At 41.0% G+C, this 15,779-nt stretch overlaps 1 protein-coding gene across 1 annotated transcript; it reads left to right on the forward strand.

The window, feature by feature from the left end:
• The first annotated feature begins 2,321 nt into the window (after nt 1-2,321).
• On the forward strand, nt 2,322-15,482 carry LOC134340831 (marginal zone B- and B1-cell-specific protein-like). The gene is made up of 4 exons (XM_063038381.1): nt 2,322-2,656; nt 5,013-5,134; nt 13,608-13,712; nt 14,151-15,482. The coding sequence occupies exons 1-4, from the start codon at nt 2,432-2,434 to the stop codon at nt 14,314-14,316; spliced, it is 618 nt and encodes a 205-aa protein (XP_062894451.1). The 5' UTR covers nt 2,322-2,431; the 3' UTR covers nt 14,317-15,482.
• The last annotated feature ends 297 nt before the right edge of the window (nt 15,483-15,779 follow it).

Genomic DNA, 15,779 nt, shown 5'->3' on the forward strand with positions numbered 1-15,779 from the left:
ACAAGAGCCCTTGATGGTGAGGTGGGAGGAAGTAAAAGGACAGATGTATCTCCAATGGGAAGGAGAATGGGTATTTGTGGGATTGGACAAATAAAGTAGCTGGGATTTGGTAGTTAGAAGGGAGGGAGAGAGCAACTCAAGGAAATTGAAAACCTGTTATTGCGCAATCCCTGGTATACTGATGGACTTCATCCCAGGGCTTTTTAAAAAAAAGTCACTAGTGATATAATGGATGGTGCAGTAGAATTGCAGTGAGCGTAACTCTATTACAGTGCAAGGAGTTGAATTCCTGGTGTTGTCTGTAAGGTGTTTGTGCATTCGCCCTGTGATGGTGGTAGATTCCTCTGGGTGCTTCAGTTTCCTCTCACATTCCAAAGATGTATGGTTAGGGTTAGTGAGTTGAGGGCATGCTATGTTGGTGCCGGAAGTGTGGCAATGCGTGTGGGCTGCCCAGCACAATCCTTGCCGATTTGATTGACGCAAACTAGGCATTTCACTGTATGCTTTGATGTACGTGTGACAAATGAAGCGAATCTTTAAAAAATCTTCATCTTTATCATTGATCGTTGGTTTTAATTTTCAAAAATTAACTAGATTTGGGGAAAGTTCATTTGGATTGGAAAATAGCAAATGTAACCCTCTTTATTCAAAAATGAAGGGAGACAGAACACAGTAAAATGCAAATCAGTTAACATAACATTTGTCACAGGGAAAGTGATAGCAGATATTATTAATGACATTACTGGTGTTATTAATGACAAGGGGAAAATTCAGAATAATCAGGAAAGATCATGTTTGATCTCTTTAGTTTTTTTAAAGTACCTTGCTCTGCATAAGGAAGAACAAAACAGTAGCTAGATTTCCAGAAGGCATTTGATAAGGTGCTACAACAAAGATTTATTACAGAAAATAAAAGTTCATGGTGTAGAAAGAAATGTTGGTGTGGATAGCTCATTGGCTAACTAACAGAAAGCAGTAAGCATACATATTTATTTGCTTGATAAAATGAAATGGCAGCTGTGCCACAGGGATTGGTTCAACAGCCTCAACTTTTTACAGTTTATATAAATGACTTGGGTGAGTCCACTGAAGGTATGGTTGTTAAATTTTTTGATGATACCAAGATTGCTGCCAAAGTAAATTGTGAAGGGGACAGAAGGTGTCTACAAAGAGATTGATTGGGCAGAAGTTTGGCAAGTGGAATATCGTGGGAAAATATGAAATTGTCCTTCTGGCCAGAAAAATGAAACATGCTATCTAAATGGTGCAGGAAGCTTTGAGAGGTAAACGGATCTTGGTATCTGTGTGTAATATTCATAAATCGTTAATATGTAGGTGCAGTAGGTTATTAAGAATATTAACAATGTTATCATTTATTGCTAGGGAAAGGAAGTAGAATGTTATACTTCGGTTCTATAGAGCATTGGTAGAACCACGTCTGGAGTTCTGTGTATAACATTAGCCTCCTTATTTGAGGAAGGATGCATATCTGTTGGAAGCAGTTCAGAGAAGGTTTACTAGACCAATGCTGGTAAAGAGTGGGTTGTCTCGGAAAAAAAGGTTGTACAGGCTTGGCTTATATTCTCTGGAGTTTAGAAGAGTTAGAGGGGACATAACTGAAACATACAAGTTCCTGAGGGGTCTTGACAGGGTGGATATGGATATTTGCTTTTGTCAGGCTATCTAGAATTGGAAGTCTCTGTTTAAAAATAATGGTTGCTTGTTCAAGACAAAGATGAAATGCCTTTTTTCTCTTACTTTCTCAAAGGGTGGAAGAAACAGAATCTTTGAATATTGTTAGGCAAAGATGTATGTTTTTCATAAACAAGGGAATGACGAGTTACTGGGAAATGGCAGAAATGTGGAGTTGAGGTCACAATTGGAAGAGCAATGATCTTGTTGAATATCAGAGCAGGTCTGAGCAGTTAGTGATGTTCCTAATGCATATTCTTGTGTGTTGTGACAAAGCACTGAATGGAGACCAGGTAGTTTTCATGATGAAAACAAGCAGAGAACTTTTTAGCTGGTTTAGATAAGTACTAATGGAGAACAGGGGTGCATGGGGTCTGCCAAGCTTGAGATGATTTCTGTATGAAGGTGACTAGAAAATTGTTACTAGGTAAGAATTACATATATTCTCATGGCCCTGCTAAACTATTATTAGCTGTATTGATTTGCAGGTGTTTGTGTGTGATGGTAAAAGACACGTTGGTTTAAGTATCTGAAGCTATATTAACCATTTTTCTTTCTCCTCCCCCTTTTTAAATTGTAATATTAGACAGCTGCAACTTTTCATTTCCTCATTGGTGCAGCTCAAGGAAGTTGAGAATCGTTCCACGTAAGCATCAGAAATTTTTAGTAGCAGCTTTTGATCCAGATCATTCAATTACACTGATTGAGTTCATCACTGATCACTAACAAATTGGCTATCATGAAGATTCTTGTTTTGGCAATTCTACCCTTATGCTTCTACAATATGGTCATTGGAGTAAGTCAGAAGGCTAGCAAGAAATCGTCTGATTCTCAAAGTACAGGGCATTTTGAAAAATCGGGGACATTTGAGATGAAATCACCAAATCTAAATGATGAAGAGTTTCACTCCAGCCATATGCCTGATCATTTGAAATGTGATTCCTGCAGAGCTATTTCTTATCAGGTAGGATCAGTTCTCTATTATGCTACTAGTGGTATGTTTTGGTACACATTTGTGTAGCGATGCAAAGATTTTTTTCCATGATCTATTTGTTAATCTTTCTGTCTTTGTCCTCTATCATTTCCTTTAGTTTCTTAAGCAAGGTTTCTTGAAGCTTACAGCTCAAAGCTGAACGTTTATCCAATTAAGAAATTATTCAATGACGTAGATTATCTTAATACTAAAAGGAAAAAGAATAAGTTGATAACCAAAAAATCCCTATATTGTAATGGTGACTACAGTTCAAAAATATTTCTATAACTATACACAGATGACCGTGCAGACTGCCTGTTACACTGCTGGCGTTTAGAGCAGCAATGAAGGTCCTCCATCTCTGGTGGTGTTCAGGGCTTCCTTCATCGTGTCAGTAGCTTCCTCTCAGTTTTCACTACTGTCAGTCATGCAAGTCCTGGATAGAGACTCAAGAATACCGCCACACTCAGATGTAGAAGGATTCTTCATTGTTGTTTCTGTAACAATTTTGTTTTACCACTCACGGTTTTTAGCCCTGAGCTGAATCCCCGAACCTGGAAGATCGATGTACCACCCTTAGTCTGTCCTCTCCCCTTTGACCTGTTTGGCATGGGTGACCCTACCAGGAGTCAAAGCACAAAGCCCTGAATCCAGCCAACATCGCTCTCCAGGTCACTGAGGCACGCAAACCCCCAAACCACGACAAGGTTGTCCTCTTGGAGGTATAACTATGCAACATAACTACTAATATGTAAGTGCTAAGCAGTTGTAAGTTATTTCTTTGTTAACTTTACTAAAAGGATTTGTATGGTAATCCATGCAAATACGATAGAGGCCAGATCCATCATGGGCACTTGCCTCCCCACCATCTTCCAAAGGCGATGCCTTAAGGAGGCAGCATCCATCATTAAGGCCCCTCATCATCCGGGACATGCTTTCTTCTTGTTACCATCATCAACGAGGAGGTACAGGAGCCTGAAGACCCATACTCAACATTTTAGGAACAGCTTCTTCCGCTCAGCCATCAGATCTCTGAATGATCCATGAACCATGAGCACTACCTCAATATTTTGCTCTCTCTTTGGAATATTTATTTTTCTTATATATTTCTTCTAGTAATTTTTATATATTGCACTGTATGCTGCTGTAAAACAATACATTTCATGGCATTTGTCAGTGATAATAAATCTGATTCTCATCTGAGGTGTTTAAGAGGCTCTTGGAAAGGCCCATGCACAGTATGGAGGGGATATGGACATTGTGTAGGCAGAAGGGAGGGGTTTAGTCAGGCGTTTATTTAGTTTAGCGCAACAATTTGGCCTGTTTCTGTGCTGTACTGTTCTATATTCTATGCTGTTATATCTATTAGTGCTTGGTGAGTGGATCTACAAGTATTTAGTTGTGTACAAACAAAACATTGGCATTCAGATCCACAAATATTATTTGGAAAGCACCAGAAGTTTTGCTTATTTCTGAAAATGATACAAGTGACTGATTGATTAATTGATCTATCTTTCTCAGGAATGACACACACAAAATGCTGGAGGAATTCAGCAGGCCAGGCAGCATCTAGGAAAAGAGTACAGTCAACATTTCAGCCCGAAACATCAACTGTACTCTTTTTCTAGTTGCTGCCTGGCCTGCTGAAGTTCCCCCAGTATTTTGCATGTGTCACTTGGATTCCCAGCATCTGAAGATTTTCTCAGGAATTGGATTGCAGAAACAGAATGGGGATGGCTCATAACAGAACTTGCAACCAAATTTGAATTGGCAAAAATAATAATAATAACTAAATTTAGAATTAATGCTTATATATGCACACACTGTGAATCACTAATCAAATTAGGTGAATAGTCCTTTACATGCTGCTTTCAATTTCAGAACATCAGAGATAATGAAAGTGTAGCAGAAAAAGCCCTTATGATTTTCAATTTGTTCAAAATTATGAAGACTAAGGAATTTTGGAAATGTGAGAAATAAAAATGTATATTATATGCAGTATACAGTAACATTCAAGAAGCATTTACAAACATGTAGATAGACACATGAACAAGCAAGGAATGGAGGAATACAGACAGTATGCAGGCATATCTGCAGTTTAATTGGCATCCTGCTCGGCAAGTCATTGTGGACCAAAGAGCTTGTTCTTGTGCTGTGCTCTATTTTCTAATGATGTATCCTAAGCAGAGAGGGCTTGGCTGAGGATAGGTACTATTGTTCCAGTAGAGCAAATTTAAAAGAAAATTACATTATAACAATCATTTAAAAATAGTTGTTTTACTACTTTGAAACATACTGATGTTTTGCCAAACTATTTTCCATTATTGTTCACTCTCAACTGGAAAAGATGCAGGAATATCTTTCCAAAAGGGAATCGCAGATCTCTGCAGTGAAAGAGGGGAAAGCAATACTGAGTGAATCTGATTACACTGACACTTTGGAGAAGTGCTGCTCTCAAAGTTGGGAAAGGTGAGTTTGCTGATCAGTTTGTCTTTTATATAAATTGGAGTATTTATTTTGTCACAGACAGTGACATAGATAAAAGTGTAAGTGTTTAAAATAGACACTGAAATTAGATCATAATCATGAGAAAATCTGTAGATTCTGGAAATCCAGAACAACACACAGAAAATGCTGGAGGAACTCAGCAGGTTGGGCAGCATCTATAGAAATTAATAAGCCTCGACGTCTTGGGCCGAGACCTTTCTTCAGGACTGAAAAGAAAAGGGGAAGAATAAAATGGTAGGTCAAAAGGAAGAATGATAGATAGGTGATAGATGAAGCCAGGAGGGTCGAAAAGGTAAAGGGCTGGAGAAGAAGGAATCTGATAGGAGAGGAGAGTGGACCATAGGAGAAAGGGAAGGAGAGGCACCAGGGGGACTGAAATGGGATTGTGCATGATGGCTTGGCATAGGTGAATAATTAATCCATTGCTCTGTGCATTTTATATATCAATAATCATTTATATTTGTAATTGATTAAATATTTGGAAATATCTAGGAGTTAAAAAACAGTACAGAGAATGATAAATACCTCAAGTGTGTACCTCCCAGACAGCGCAATGTTTGTGATTTAAAACATTAATTGTATAATTTAATCAGGTAATATCACAGACCAAAAAGTGAATTGTTGTTCAGACCATATCATGTGGTGAGGTTTATGAGTGTCATCTGATGGAGCAAACCTAGAAATGGAACCTATAACTATTGTGACGAATACACATAGATAAGATGTTAGCTGTCCAGTGTGATCAGCAGTTGGTCTGCCACCTGTCTTCAAGAGAGAGATAAGGGACACAATGAAACAGCACCTGGAGATGTGTAGAGAGCTGTCTGGAGCGGCTCCCCCTTTGAACCCTGAACTGTTTGAACTGATGGACAGGCGATACCCCAGCAGGGGGATAAAAAGGGACCGGTTCGCTAAGGTAGGACACACACGCCACCCGAGGTAACGAGACCCTGGAAGTGGTATGCCTCTCACGAGTCGGTGGGAAGTATCAGACAACGGCCAGGGTGGAAAGGTACGATCGGCGGGAACCCGGTGTGTGTCCGCCCTTGCCTGGGTGCCGGGTTCACTGCAGAGGATCGACCGCATCTGGAGGAGGGGTCACAGTTGGTGACCTCAGGTGACATCACCAAGGACCTGCCCAAAAGCTGCTTGTGAGCCATATCGCCGGTCTGTGAGTGAAGCCGTGTCTGAATGATCAGTTGTTCCTGTTCTCTCTCTCTCTCCCCCCACGTTGTCCATCGCCATGGCAACGATTACTGCGAACTGAACTACTAAACTGGACTGAACTTTGAGTCACTTTGAAATTTGGTCATTTACCCCTAGACAACGATGGAGCTTGATTGATGCTGTTATCTTAATTCTGTGCACATGTGTGTTTATCATCGCTGAACTGTTGCATTTATTATCCTTTCGATTACTGTGTTGCTTGTTTCTTTAATAAAACTTTCTTAGTTCTAGTAATCCAGACTCCAACTGAGTGATCCATTTCTGCTGGTTTGGCAACCCAGTTACGGGGTACGTAACATAAGTGGGGTTCTCGTCTGGGATTTTGAACGCTAAATTTGGGACGGAGTAAATTGATTGGGTTAAAATTCCCGAAAGAAAGAAAAGACAAACAGCAGAAATGGAGGCTGAGGAATTTATAAAGGCGCCGACCTTGGAGGCATTAGAGGATGCCAGGAAATCGGAATTGATAGCTATGGCCAAATGGTTGAATCTTGCTAAGGTGAAGTCGACAATGAGGAGAGAGGAGATACACAGAGCTATTGTAGAGCACTATGTATCTAAAGGTGTGTTTCCCCAAGGTGAGCTGGGGGTGGTGTCTATTGAAAAACCTGCTGGAGACGCGGTACAGGTACAGCTTGAAAAACTGAGACTCGAGCACGAGTTCTGGGTACAGCAGTTAGAACACGAAGAGAAGGAGAGGGACAGACAGTTGGAGAGAGAGGAGAAACAGAGGGAAAGGGAATTTGAGCTGGAGAAGTTAAGGATAAGGGCCGAGCAGGGGCTCGTGCCGAACCAAGGTGGAGGGTTCCGGGCGACCCAGGAGGTTAGGCTGGTTCCCCCATTTGACGATACCGACGTGGATCGGTACTTCCTCCACTTCGAAAAAGTGGCTATAAGTCAGGACTGGCCGAGGGATAAGTGGGCTGTGTTACTTCAGAGTGTACTGAAAGGGAAAGCCCAACAAGCTTACTCAGCTTTGTCCGCGGAAGATGCCCAGAGGTATGAGGTGGTGAAAGAGGCCATCCTCAGGATTTATGAGTTGGTCCCGGAGGCATACCGGCAGAGGTTCCGGAATGCGAGGAAGCGGTGGGACCGCACGTATTTGGAGTTTGCCCGTGAGATGCAGACATATTGTGAGCGTTGGTGCGCCTCAAAGGGGGTAGAGGGGGATTATGACAGACTGCTACAACTGATCCTGATTGAGCAGTTTAAAGGTTGTGTCCCTGAGGGTATGAGACCCTACCTCGATGAGAAAGAGGCAGCCACGTTAGCCGCAACTGCTAAGTTAGCGGATGAGTATGCGTTGACGCATAAAATGAAGTTTGCCCTGAGTAAAGGCTACCAGAAGGGTAGTCAGGACGGCGGGGAGAGTCCGCCGGAAAAGTCAGAAAGTAAGCCGGGGACTAGTAAAAAGGATAAGGTAGACCGGGAGCAGTCTGGTAGGAAGTCTCCTGGGGTCGCCTGTTATAATTGTGGGAAAGCCGGACACTTTGCGTCCAGGTGCTTTGCCCCAAAGAAGGAGACGGGAAAAGGAAAAACGGCAATGTTGAATGGCTGTATCGAGCTGTTAAGCGAACCGCTAGGGAAGGACAGGTCTGAAAAAGTCCAGGAAGGGCGCGAGAGGTTTATCTCGGCCGGATTGGTGTCAGTGAAGGAGGGGTTAAAACCAGTTCCAGTGCGGATCTGGAGAGACACGGGAGCGTGTCAGTCACTAATACTGAAGAGTGTATTAGAGTTTAGATCAGAGACCCAGACTGGGGAGGTAGAGGTCAAAGGTGTTGGGGAAGGGACAGAGTCAGTCCCTTTGCACCAGATACACTTACAAAGCAACCTGGTCTCTGGACTAGTCACGATCGGGGTGAGGTCCGAATTACCGATGAAAGACGTGGAAGTCTTGCTCGGTAATGACATCGCCGGGGGAAATCGTGTTCCCAGTCGTGAGATTGACAGGTCAGCCTGCCAGCATTGAGGCCCCCCCCATGGACTCACAGGTTCATCACGGGACCGCGATAGTGAATTTAGCTGAAACGTTTCTGCCGGCCTTGTATGAGACGGGGTGTAGTGAGACAAGAGGTAGTGAGGGAGCTGGGACGGACGTAGCAGTAGCCAGGAAAGAATTTGTGCAGACGCAGGAGCGAGACGAGGGGCTAATGGTTTTGGCAGAGACAGCTCTCTCTGACACAGCTTTAACAAGGGAACTAGTAGGCTATTGTGTGGAGGACGAAGTGCTAAGGAAAAAAGGGAAATCAAGTACAGTATCCGCAGATGAGGAGTGGGGGGTGGTGCAAAAGAGTTATGGGGATGAGGTTTTTAACATGGCCCACGAGGTACCCCCCGGTGGACATTTTGTGGTGCTGGAGGAAACAGTTGGTGGAATCATGAAAGAGATTTACCGGCTGCCCAGGGGGAAAAATGTTATTGATCATGACCGACGCGAACTGAGACGGTCACCGGCTTTTGATATGCTAACAAACCTAGTCGGTGTTAGCGTGGAAATCAATGAAGCTAGGGGCCCCCTGATAAGAGGAAAAAAACATTTTGAAAAGATTAGGATGGGATCGATCAGATGGGAGAAGGCTATTGTTTTGGCCACGTCTACTGATAAGGTCTCTCCCTTAATCCCCGAACAAAGCGAATCTTTAGAAGAAGTAATTAAACGACTCGCACCCGTGTGTTTGATTGTCCCGAGGAAATGCAAAGAACTGGGACGTTGGGTGATGTCTGTTACAATAGGTTAGCCTAGTAAACAACAGCCATATATAATGAGTAATTCAGTGACTAAAGGGCTGATGAACACAGAGGTGTGTATTGGTAATTTAATCCGGCTGTCTGAAGCCAGCTTGATAGTGAACCTTGAAAAAAATGAATTCGGCCACACGAGGGTCACTTACCTGGGAATTGTGTTGACACAGGGGCAGCTGGCAGCGATGCAAGCTACAGTGCAGGCTATCGCTAACCTCCCAACCCCGACAGACAAGAGGGCCCTCAGAAGGCTCTTGGAGATGGTGGGGTACTGCAGGAAGTTTTGAAATAACTCTGCGGTCAATACCCGTCCCCCTCCTACTAAGCCCTTGTGAGAGAAAACTGAGTCGGAATGGGACGACCCTTGTTATTGTGGTCCGGGACAAAACCAAATGAGAGGTTACATTGGTCGCAATTCATCAGTGTTTTTGGCCACTATGAAGTTTGCTGAGTTGGAGCCTGGTCTAAGGGATTATTAATAACACGTGTAAAAGGAACAGAAAATGTAATGACTGTCTGTCAAGGTGTTGACAACTTCAAACTCGCTGTGTTAGCCAAATAGCTGATAAAGATGTATATTTGTGCGTGTATCAAATAATGTATTCATGTTTGTAATTTTTACCTCCCGGTAAAAATCCTTAAAGGGGGGAAGTGTGATGAATACACATAGATAAGATGTTAGCTGTCCAGTGTGATCAGCAGTTGGTCTGCCACCTGTCTTCAAGAGAGAGATAAGGGACACAATGAAACAGCACCTGGAGATGTGTAGAGAGCTGTCTGGAGCGGCTCCCCCTTTGAACCCTGAACTGTTTGAACTGATGGACAGGCGATACCCCAGCAGGGGGATTAAAAGGGGCAGGTTCGCTAAGGCAACACACACGCCACCCGAGGTAACAAGACCCTGGAAGCGGTACGCCTCTCACGAGTCGGTGGGAAGTATCAGACAACAGCCAGGGTGTAAAGGTACGATCAGCGGGAACCCGGTGTGTATCCGCCCTTGCCTGGGTGCCGGGTTCACTGCAGAGGATCGACCGCATCTGGAGGAGGGGTCACAGTCGGTGACCTCAGGTGACATCACCAAGGACCTGCCCAAAAACTGCTTGTGAGCCATATCGCCGGTCTGTGAGTGAAGCCGTGTCTGAATGATCAGTTGTTCCTGTTCTCTCTCTCTCGCTCCCCCCACGTTGTCCATTGCCATGGCAACGATTACTGTGAACTGAACTACTAAACTGGACTGAACTTTGAGTCACTTTGAAATTTGGTCATTTACCCCTAGACAACGATAGAGCTTGATTGATGCTGTTATCTTAATTCTGTGCACATGTGTGTTTATCATCGCTGAACTGTTGCATTTATTATCCTTTCGATTACTGTGTTGCTTGTTTCTTTAATAAAACTTTCTTAGTTCTAGTAATCCAGACTCCAACTGAGTGATCCATTTCTGCTGGTTTGGCAACCCAGTTATTGGGTACGTAACACTATGCTACACTTATTTTTACTCCTTCCCAAATGTCTAACCAGAATTTGCCAAGTTTATTTCCATAAAATTGTGTAGCATGTAATCTATTTACTAAATCCATTAGGATTATTGCAGAATTTTTTTCAAACTCCTTGCAGGAAGAATTTATTTTTCATGTTAAAATATAATTATTGAATATCTAAAAATAATAATTCATCCACTGTCAGTGTTTGCAATTTGGAATCCCACTACCCATGATGGTAGATAAAGTAACTTCTTGTCAAATTCCAGTGGTTTAAAGAATTGAGAATATACTGTAGTTTTGATTGGTCCTCTAATGGCAGGCCAGAGGGATTCTCTGAACATGAGGCTGTTTACCACCTCCCATTAATGGGTCTTGAGCACTTCTGCCCTAGCAATAGAAATGTCTCTTAGGAATCCCTCCCTTGCCTTCTTTCCCAATGAATGGTGTATCGTACCTTGGTTCTTCCTTCTCACTGGAAGGCTTATGTAGAAAAGAATGGTGATTTGAATGGGACATTGTGAAATGAGCATATTTTGACACATTCAAGCATAAAAATCTAAGTATATGTCTTTTTAAAATGGTTTATAATGTCATATCACACATACCCACTTGCCCTGCCATTCAATATGATCATGATAGGAGAGAAGTATTTTGCAATAAAATGGACTGTTTTTGTTCTATTTGTGTTCTTCTTACAAAAATTGTTTAATTTATTTTTAATGATATGAATTCTACTTGCAGTATATGATGATCTATGCCTGTGATGCTGTTGCAAGTAAGTTTTTCATTGCACCTGTCCATGGACTTGTGCATATGACAATAAACTTACTTTGATTGTGATAACCAAATCTTAAATAATCTGTTTCTAGATAGATGAAGTTCATCCCAACAGAACAGCACTCTCCTTCCCCAGCACTGGTGCAGTGTGCCATAAATTAGAACCCATTTCTACCACACCATGCTTTGAGCCATGCATTTATCTCTCTAATCCTGTTTGCCCTTTACCATTTTGTGTTGGTCTTCATTGATCGGCATCAACCAGGAATGTTGTGTCCTAACTGTCTAGGTATGCAAGCACTAATGGAGAGCAAGCTGTTGCCCACGTAGCAAGCTCCCCTCTCCACACAACTGATGAACCCAAAGGAATGGCAGAGACCGACACAGTTTGGCTCCAGCAGCATCGCAGGAGTTGCCAGTCAGTGTGGAACTCAATGTTGCAATGCCTTTGGGACACCAGCTCTGGATTTTTTCCTCAGGGTTTACTCCCAAAGCCTTCCCCATGAGTGGGTATAGCTGCAAGGCAGTGGAGGTTTGAGATCAGAGTTTTCCTTCTCTGTTAGCCATGGTTGATGAGCTCCATCTATCTAAAGCAACTGTGTTTAAGGTACCTGCAAACCGCCTTTGCCCCTTCTTTTGTCAGTAGAACGGGTTCTGCTGGGCTTTATCGCTAAGCCAAAAGTGAAGGCCAGGAGCTGGACTTGGTTGTTAGAGGCTATTTGAGATGCATGTCTTTGGGAGCATTTAATAGGTCATGGGAACTTATCCCCACTACCACCCCTAGTTATAACAACCTTAAGGAACCACCATTTTGTGGTAGCTCAAGTAATAATCTGAAGTTTACCAGCTTTGTTATTTTTTGTATTGTGTGTGGCTTAATAAACTAAGATCACAACCTGGTAAATTTGCCAGAATTTTAATATACATCCAAAGGCTTTTACTGCATAATTATACACAGTATGGAGATGGCCCTTACCAAAATTGTCAGCGACCTTAGACCATAGGCACTGATACCAACAGAGTCTCAGTTTTAATTCTACATCTAAGTGCTGCTTTCGATACAATTGACCACAACATTTTTCTAGATTGCCTTGAGAACTGGTTTAGCCTCTCTAGTAGTGCCCTTAATTAGATTCACTCATATAACTTGGGGGGACTTTTTTTTTCTCTCTTGCAGACCAACTTTATAAGAGATACAATCTACCTTTTGGAGTTGCTCAGGGAAGCTGTCTTGGTTGCCTACTCTTCTCCTTATACTTGCTCCCTTCGGAGACATCATTAGAGAGCATAAACTTCATTTCCACAGTTATATAGGTGACACGCAATTGTACGTCTCAGTTGAGCCAGATGATGATAACACCCTATCTTCTCTGACTTCTGGTATGGCTGCAATAAACAAATGGATGAGCAATAACTTCCCAAAACTAAATGAAGATAAAACTGAAAGAGATAAACTTCTGAATAAACTTGAGAACTTGGTCCCCTTATAAAATCAGAAGTAACTAGCTTGGATGTTATCCTCGATTCAAGATTTGAATTTTAAATCCCACATAAAGAGAGTGACCAGAGCAGCATTTCTACACTTATTGCAAAGGTACATTCATTTCTGTCATATAATGATGCTGAAAAACTAATTCACCCCTTTATATCAAATTGTCTAGATCAGTGGTCCTCAACCACCAGGCCGCAAAGCATGTGCTACCGGGCCGTAAGGAAACGATATGATTTGGCGATACGAAACAACATGAGTCAGCTGCACCTTTCCTCATTTCCTGTCATGCCCACTGTTGACTAACAACCACCCCACCCCCAGGTCTTCTTCATTCATTCTCTTAAATTTAAACAATCCCCCTCAGCTTTTTAGAACTACGATCCTAAACTGTGGAATTCAATACCTAAAATTACAAGGGATGCAAACTCAGTGGACACTTTTAAACACCAGCTCAAAACCTATTTATTTAATCTTGCTTTTTAACTAACATCTTTCAGTCTTTTATTTTCATTTTAATTTTTTTATTTTATTTTTCGTGTTTGTACTTTTATCCCATTGTAAAGCACTTTGAACTACATTATCTGTATGAAATGTGCTCTATAAATAAAGTTATTATTATGTTTTGGTAATACATCAATAAATAAGCATCTCACAGTTACGTGACCTTAATTATGCATCAATTATCTTTTACTTTATTTGACGTGTTTTATAGGCATGGTGTAATAGACATAGATGGTGTTAAACGTCTGTCAGGCCCAGGCCTGGAAACAGAAGACTTTACAGGAGTGATGATGTTGAGTGGACCATGGCCTGGAAGGTAACTAGAATCTTGGAAAAGGTGGTATGTAGTGATTGACTACATCCATTATTTCTAAAGTCTACACTAAGCTCTTTTACTTCAACAGTCACTTAATAATGTCTATTGCGGTTGAATATGTCAATGCATTACATTGGAAGGGTTTCCAGTTAGGTTGGCCAACTGTTGTGGATAGTTTTGAAACACTGGGTTTGTAGCTTTAAAGTCTGTATGAATGTCACTTTAGAGGAGCAACAAATTATGTTTAAAATTGCCTTTTTGATGTAAATCACTTTAAATGCACAAATCTCTAACCATTTTAACAGATTTTTAAACATCCCATTGATACTCCAAAACCCCAAACTGAAAATATTTTCATTAACATTTTATATAAAAGAAAAAAGGAAATTGCTTTAGATTTCTCTTGTGTAGTTTAACACTTCTGTGATGTTATTGCAGGTTGTTCAAAATGTGCCAAGCTTACCTGGGAGAATTTACTGAAGAGGAAATTTACAAGGCATATAGAAATGATCCGGATTATTTAGAAGATTTTCTCTGCAGTGGTGAAAATGGAGCTTGCACCAAGCACACAAAATTCCAAACACAGTTTAAAGATGAAATATAAGCATTGATCTTAGTGAAAGTACATATTGGGTATGGTGCTCAGCTGATGATAGGGAAAAGGTGAAGAATACCAGTGAAGGTGACAGAAACATACAATGCTTCCATTTATTAATGTGGTGAAACTGAAAATGATGAGTTGGGCACAATTTACACCTATCCAATATGCATTCATGTGAAAAGTCACATAATAAATTCATCCATCCAATAAAATATTATTTAAATAAATGGTTAGTTCTGTTTCCAAAACATCATATCACATAATATCTTGCATTCAAATGTAAACCTATTATTTCTGAAAATGAACAGTCTATGTTTAAAATCGGCACTTGATTGTATTGACCAAAAGTGGATAAAGATAATTATTTGCATTAAAGTTAAATTCAGAGTTATCAGTTATAATGTCCTTAGTATTTCCATATATCATGGGCAGAAACAACTTGAGACCAATGTTTTATTGGAAATTGTTCCAATAGATGTTAAAGCTGCAGTTTTTTCTGTGTTCAAAATGTTAACGCTGAGACCAATGTGTATTAACATATTTGTCTTAATTTCAGACTTTGAAGTTAAATTATTTTAGAACAAGGTATTTTAGCGATAATGACTTCATTGTGTTGAACTGAATTTGAGATTTTCATGGGATTTGTTGCACCTGTGGGAATTTCCAGGAGATATACACAGAACCATAAAAAGTTGGAAAAGGACTATGCTATTCAGTCCCTCGAGCCTGCTCTGCCTTTCAATAAAATAATACCTCATCAAATATTTCCCAAATCCACCTTTGTTGGTCTTACCCCATAACACTTAATTCTCCAACTGATTAAATGCCCCTCTCAGCCTTAAATATACATAAGGGGTCTGCTTCCTCAGCCCTCTATGTAAGGAGTGCCAAAGGCTCACAGGCCTATGAGAATATCCTTATTCTCTTATAATTCTCTTTATTAAGTCAGTCTTGAATGGATCACCCTTATCCTGTGACCATACCCTCTGATTCTCAGTTCTACAATTGAAGGAAACATTCTCTCAGCATTTACCTTCAAGCCCAAAGCTACTCATAGTACTCTATACATGGTCTTACTGTTATCTTATATGGTTACAGCAAACTTACCTTCTTTTGTATTCCACCTTTCTTAAAGTAGGGGCAACTTTCCACTAAGCTTCTCTACTACTTGCTGCACTTTCTGGGTTTTATCCACAGTCTCCCAGATCTTTTTGTACTGTTGCTTTCTGCATTATTAAAGTTCAAAGTAAATTTATTACTGAAGTACATATGTGTTACCATATACAACCCTGAGATTTGTTTTCTTGTGGGCATGATAAATCTATAGAATAATAACGATAATAAAATCAATGAAAGACTGTCCAACTGTCCAACCAGAGTGCAGAAGACAACAAACTGCAAATACAAAAAGAAGAAATAATAATAATAAACAAGCAATAAATATCGAGAACATGAGATGATGAGTC

The sequence above is a fragment of the Mobula hypostoma genome, chromosome X2 (assembly GCF_963921235.1).
Source record: "Mobula hypostoma chromosome X2, sMobHyp1.1, whole genome shotgun sequence".
Lineage (NCBI taxonomy): Eukaryota > Metazoa > Chordata > Chondrichthyes > Myliobatiformes > Myliobatidae > Mobula > Mobula hypostoma.

Excerpts from the sequence above, each read along its gene's own strand:
- LOC134340831 (XM_063038381.1), top strand. The coding sequence starts at position 2,432 with ATGAAGATTCTTGTTTTGGCAATTCTACCCTTATGCTTCTACAATATG. Across the intron at positions 2,657-5,012 it reads GCAGAGCTATTTCTTATCAG|ATGCAGGAATATCTTTCCAA; the intron begins GTAGGATCAGTT and ends CAACTGGAAAAG. Across the intron at positions 13,713-14,150 it reads AGTGGACCATGGCCTGGAAG|GTTGTTCAAAATGTGCCAAG; the intron begins GTAACTAGAATC and ends ATGTTATTGCAG.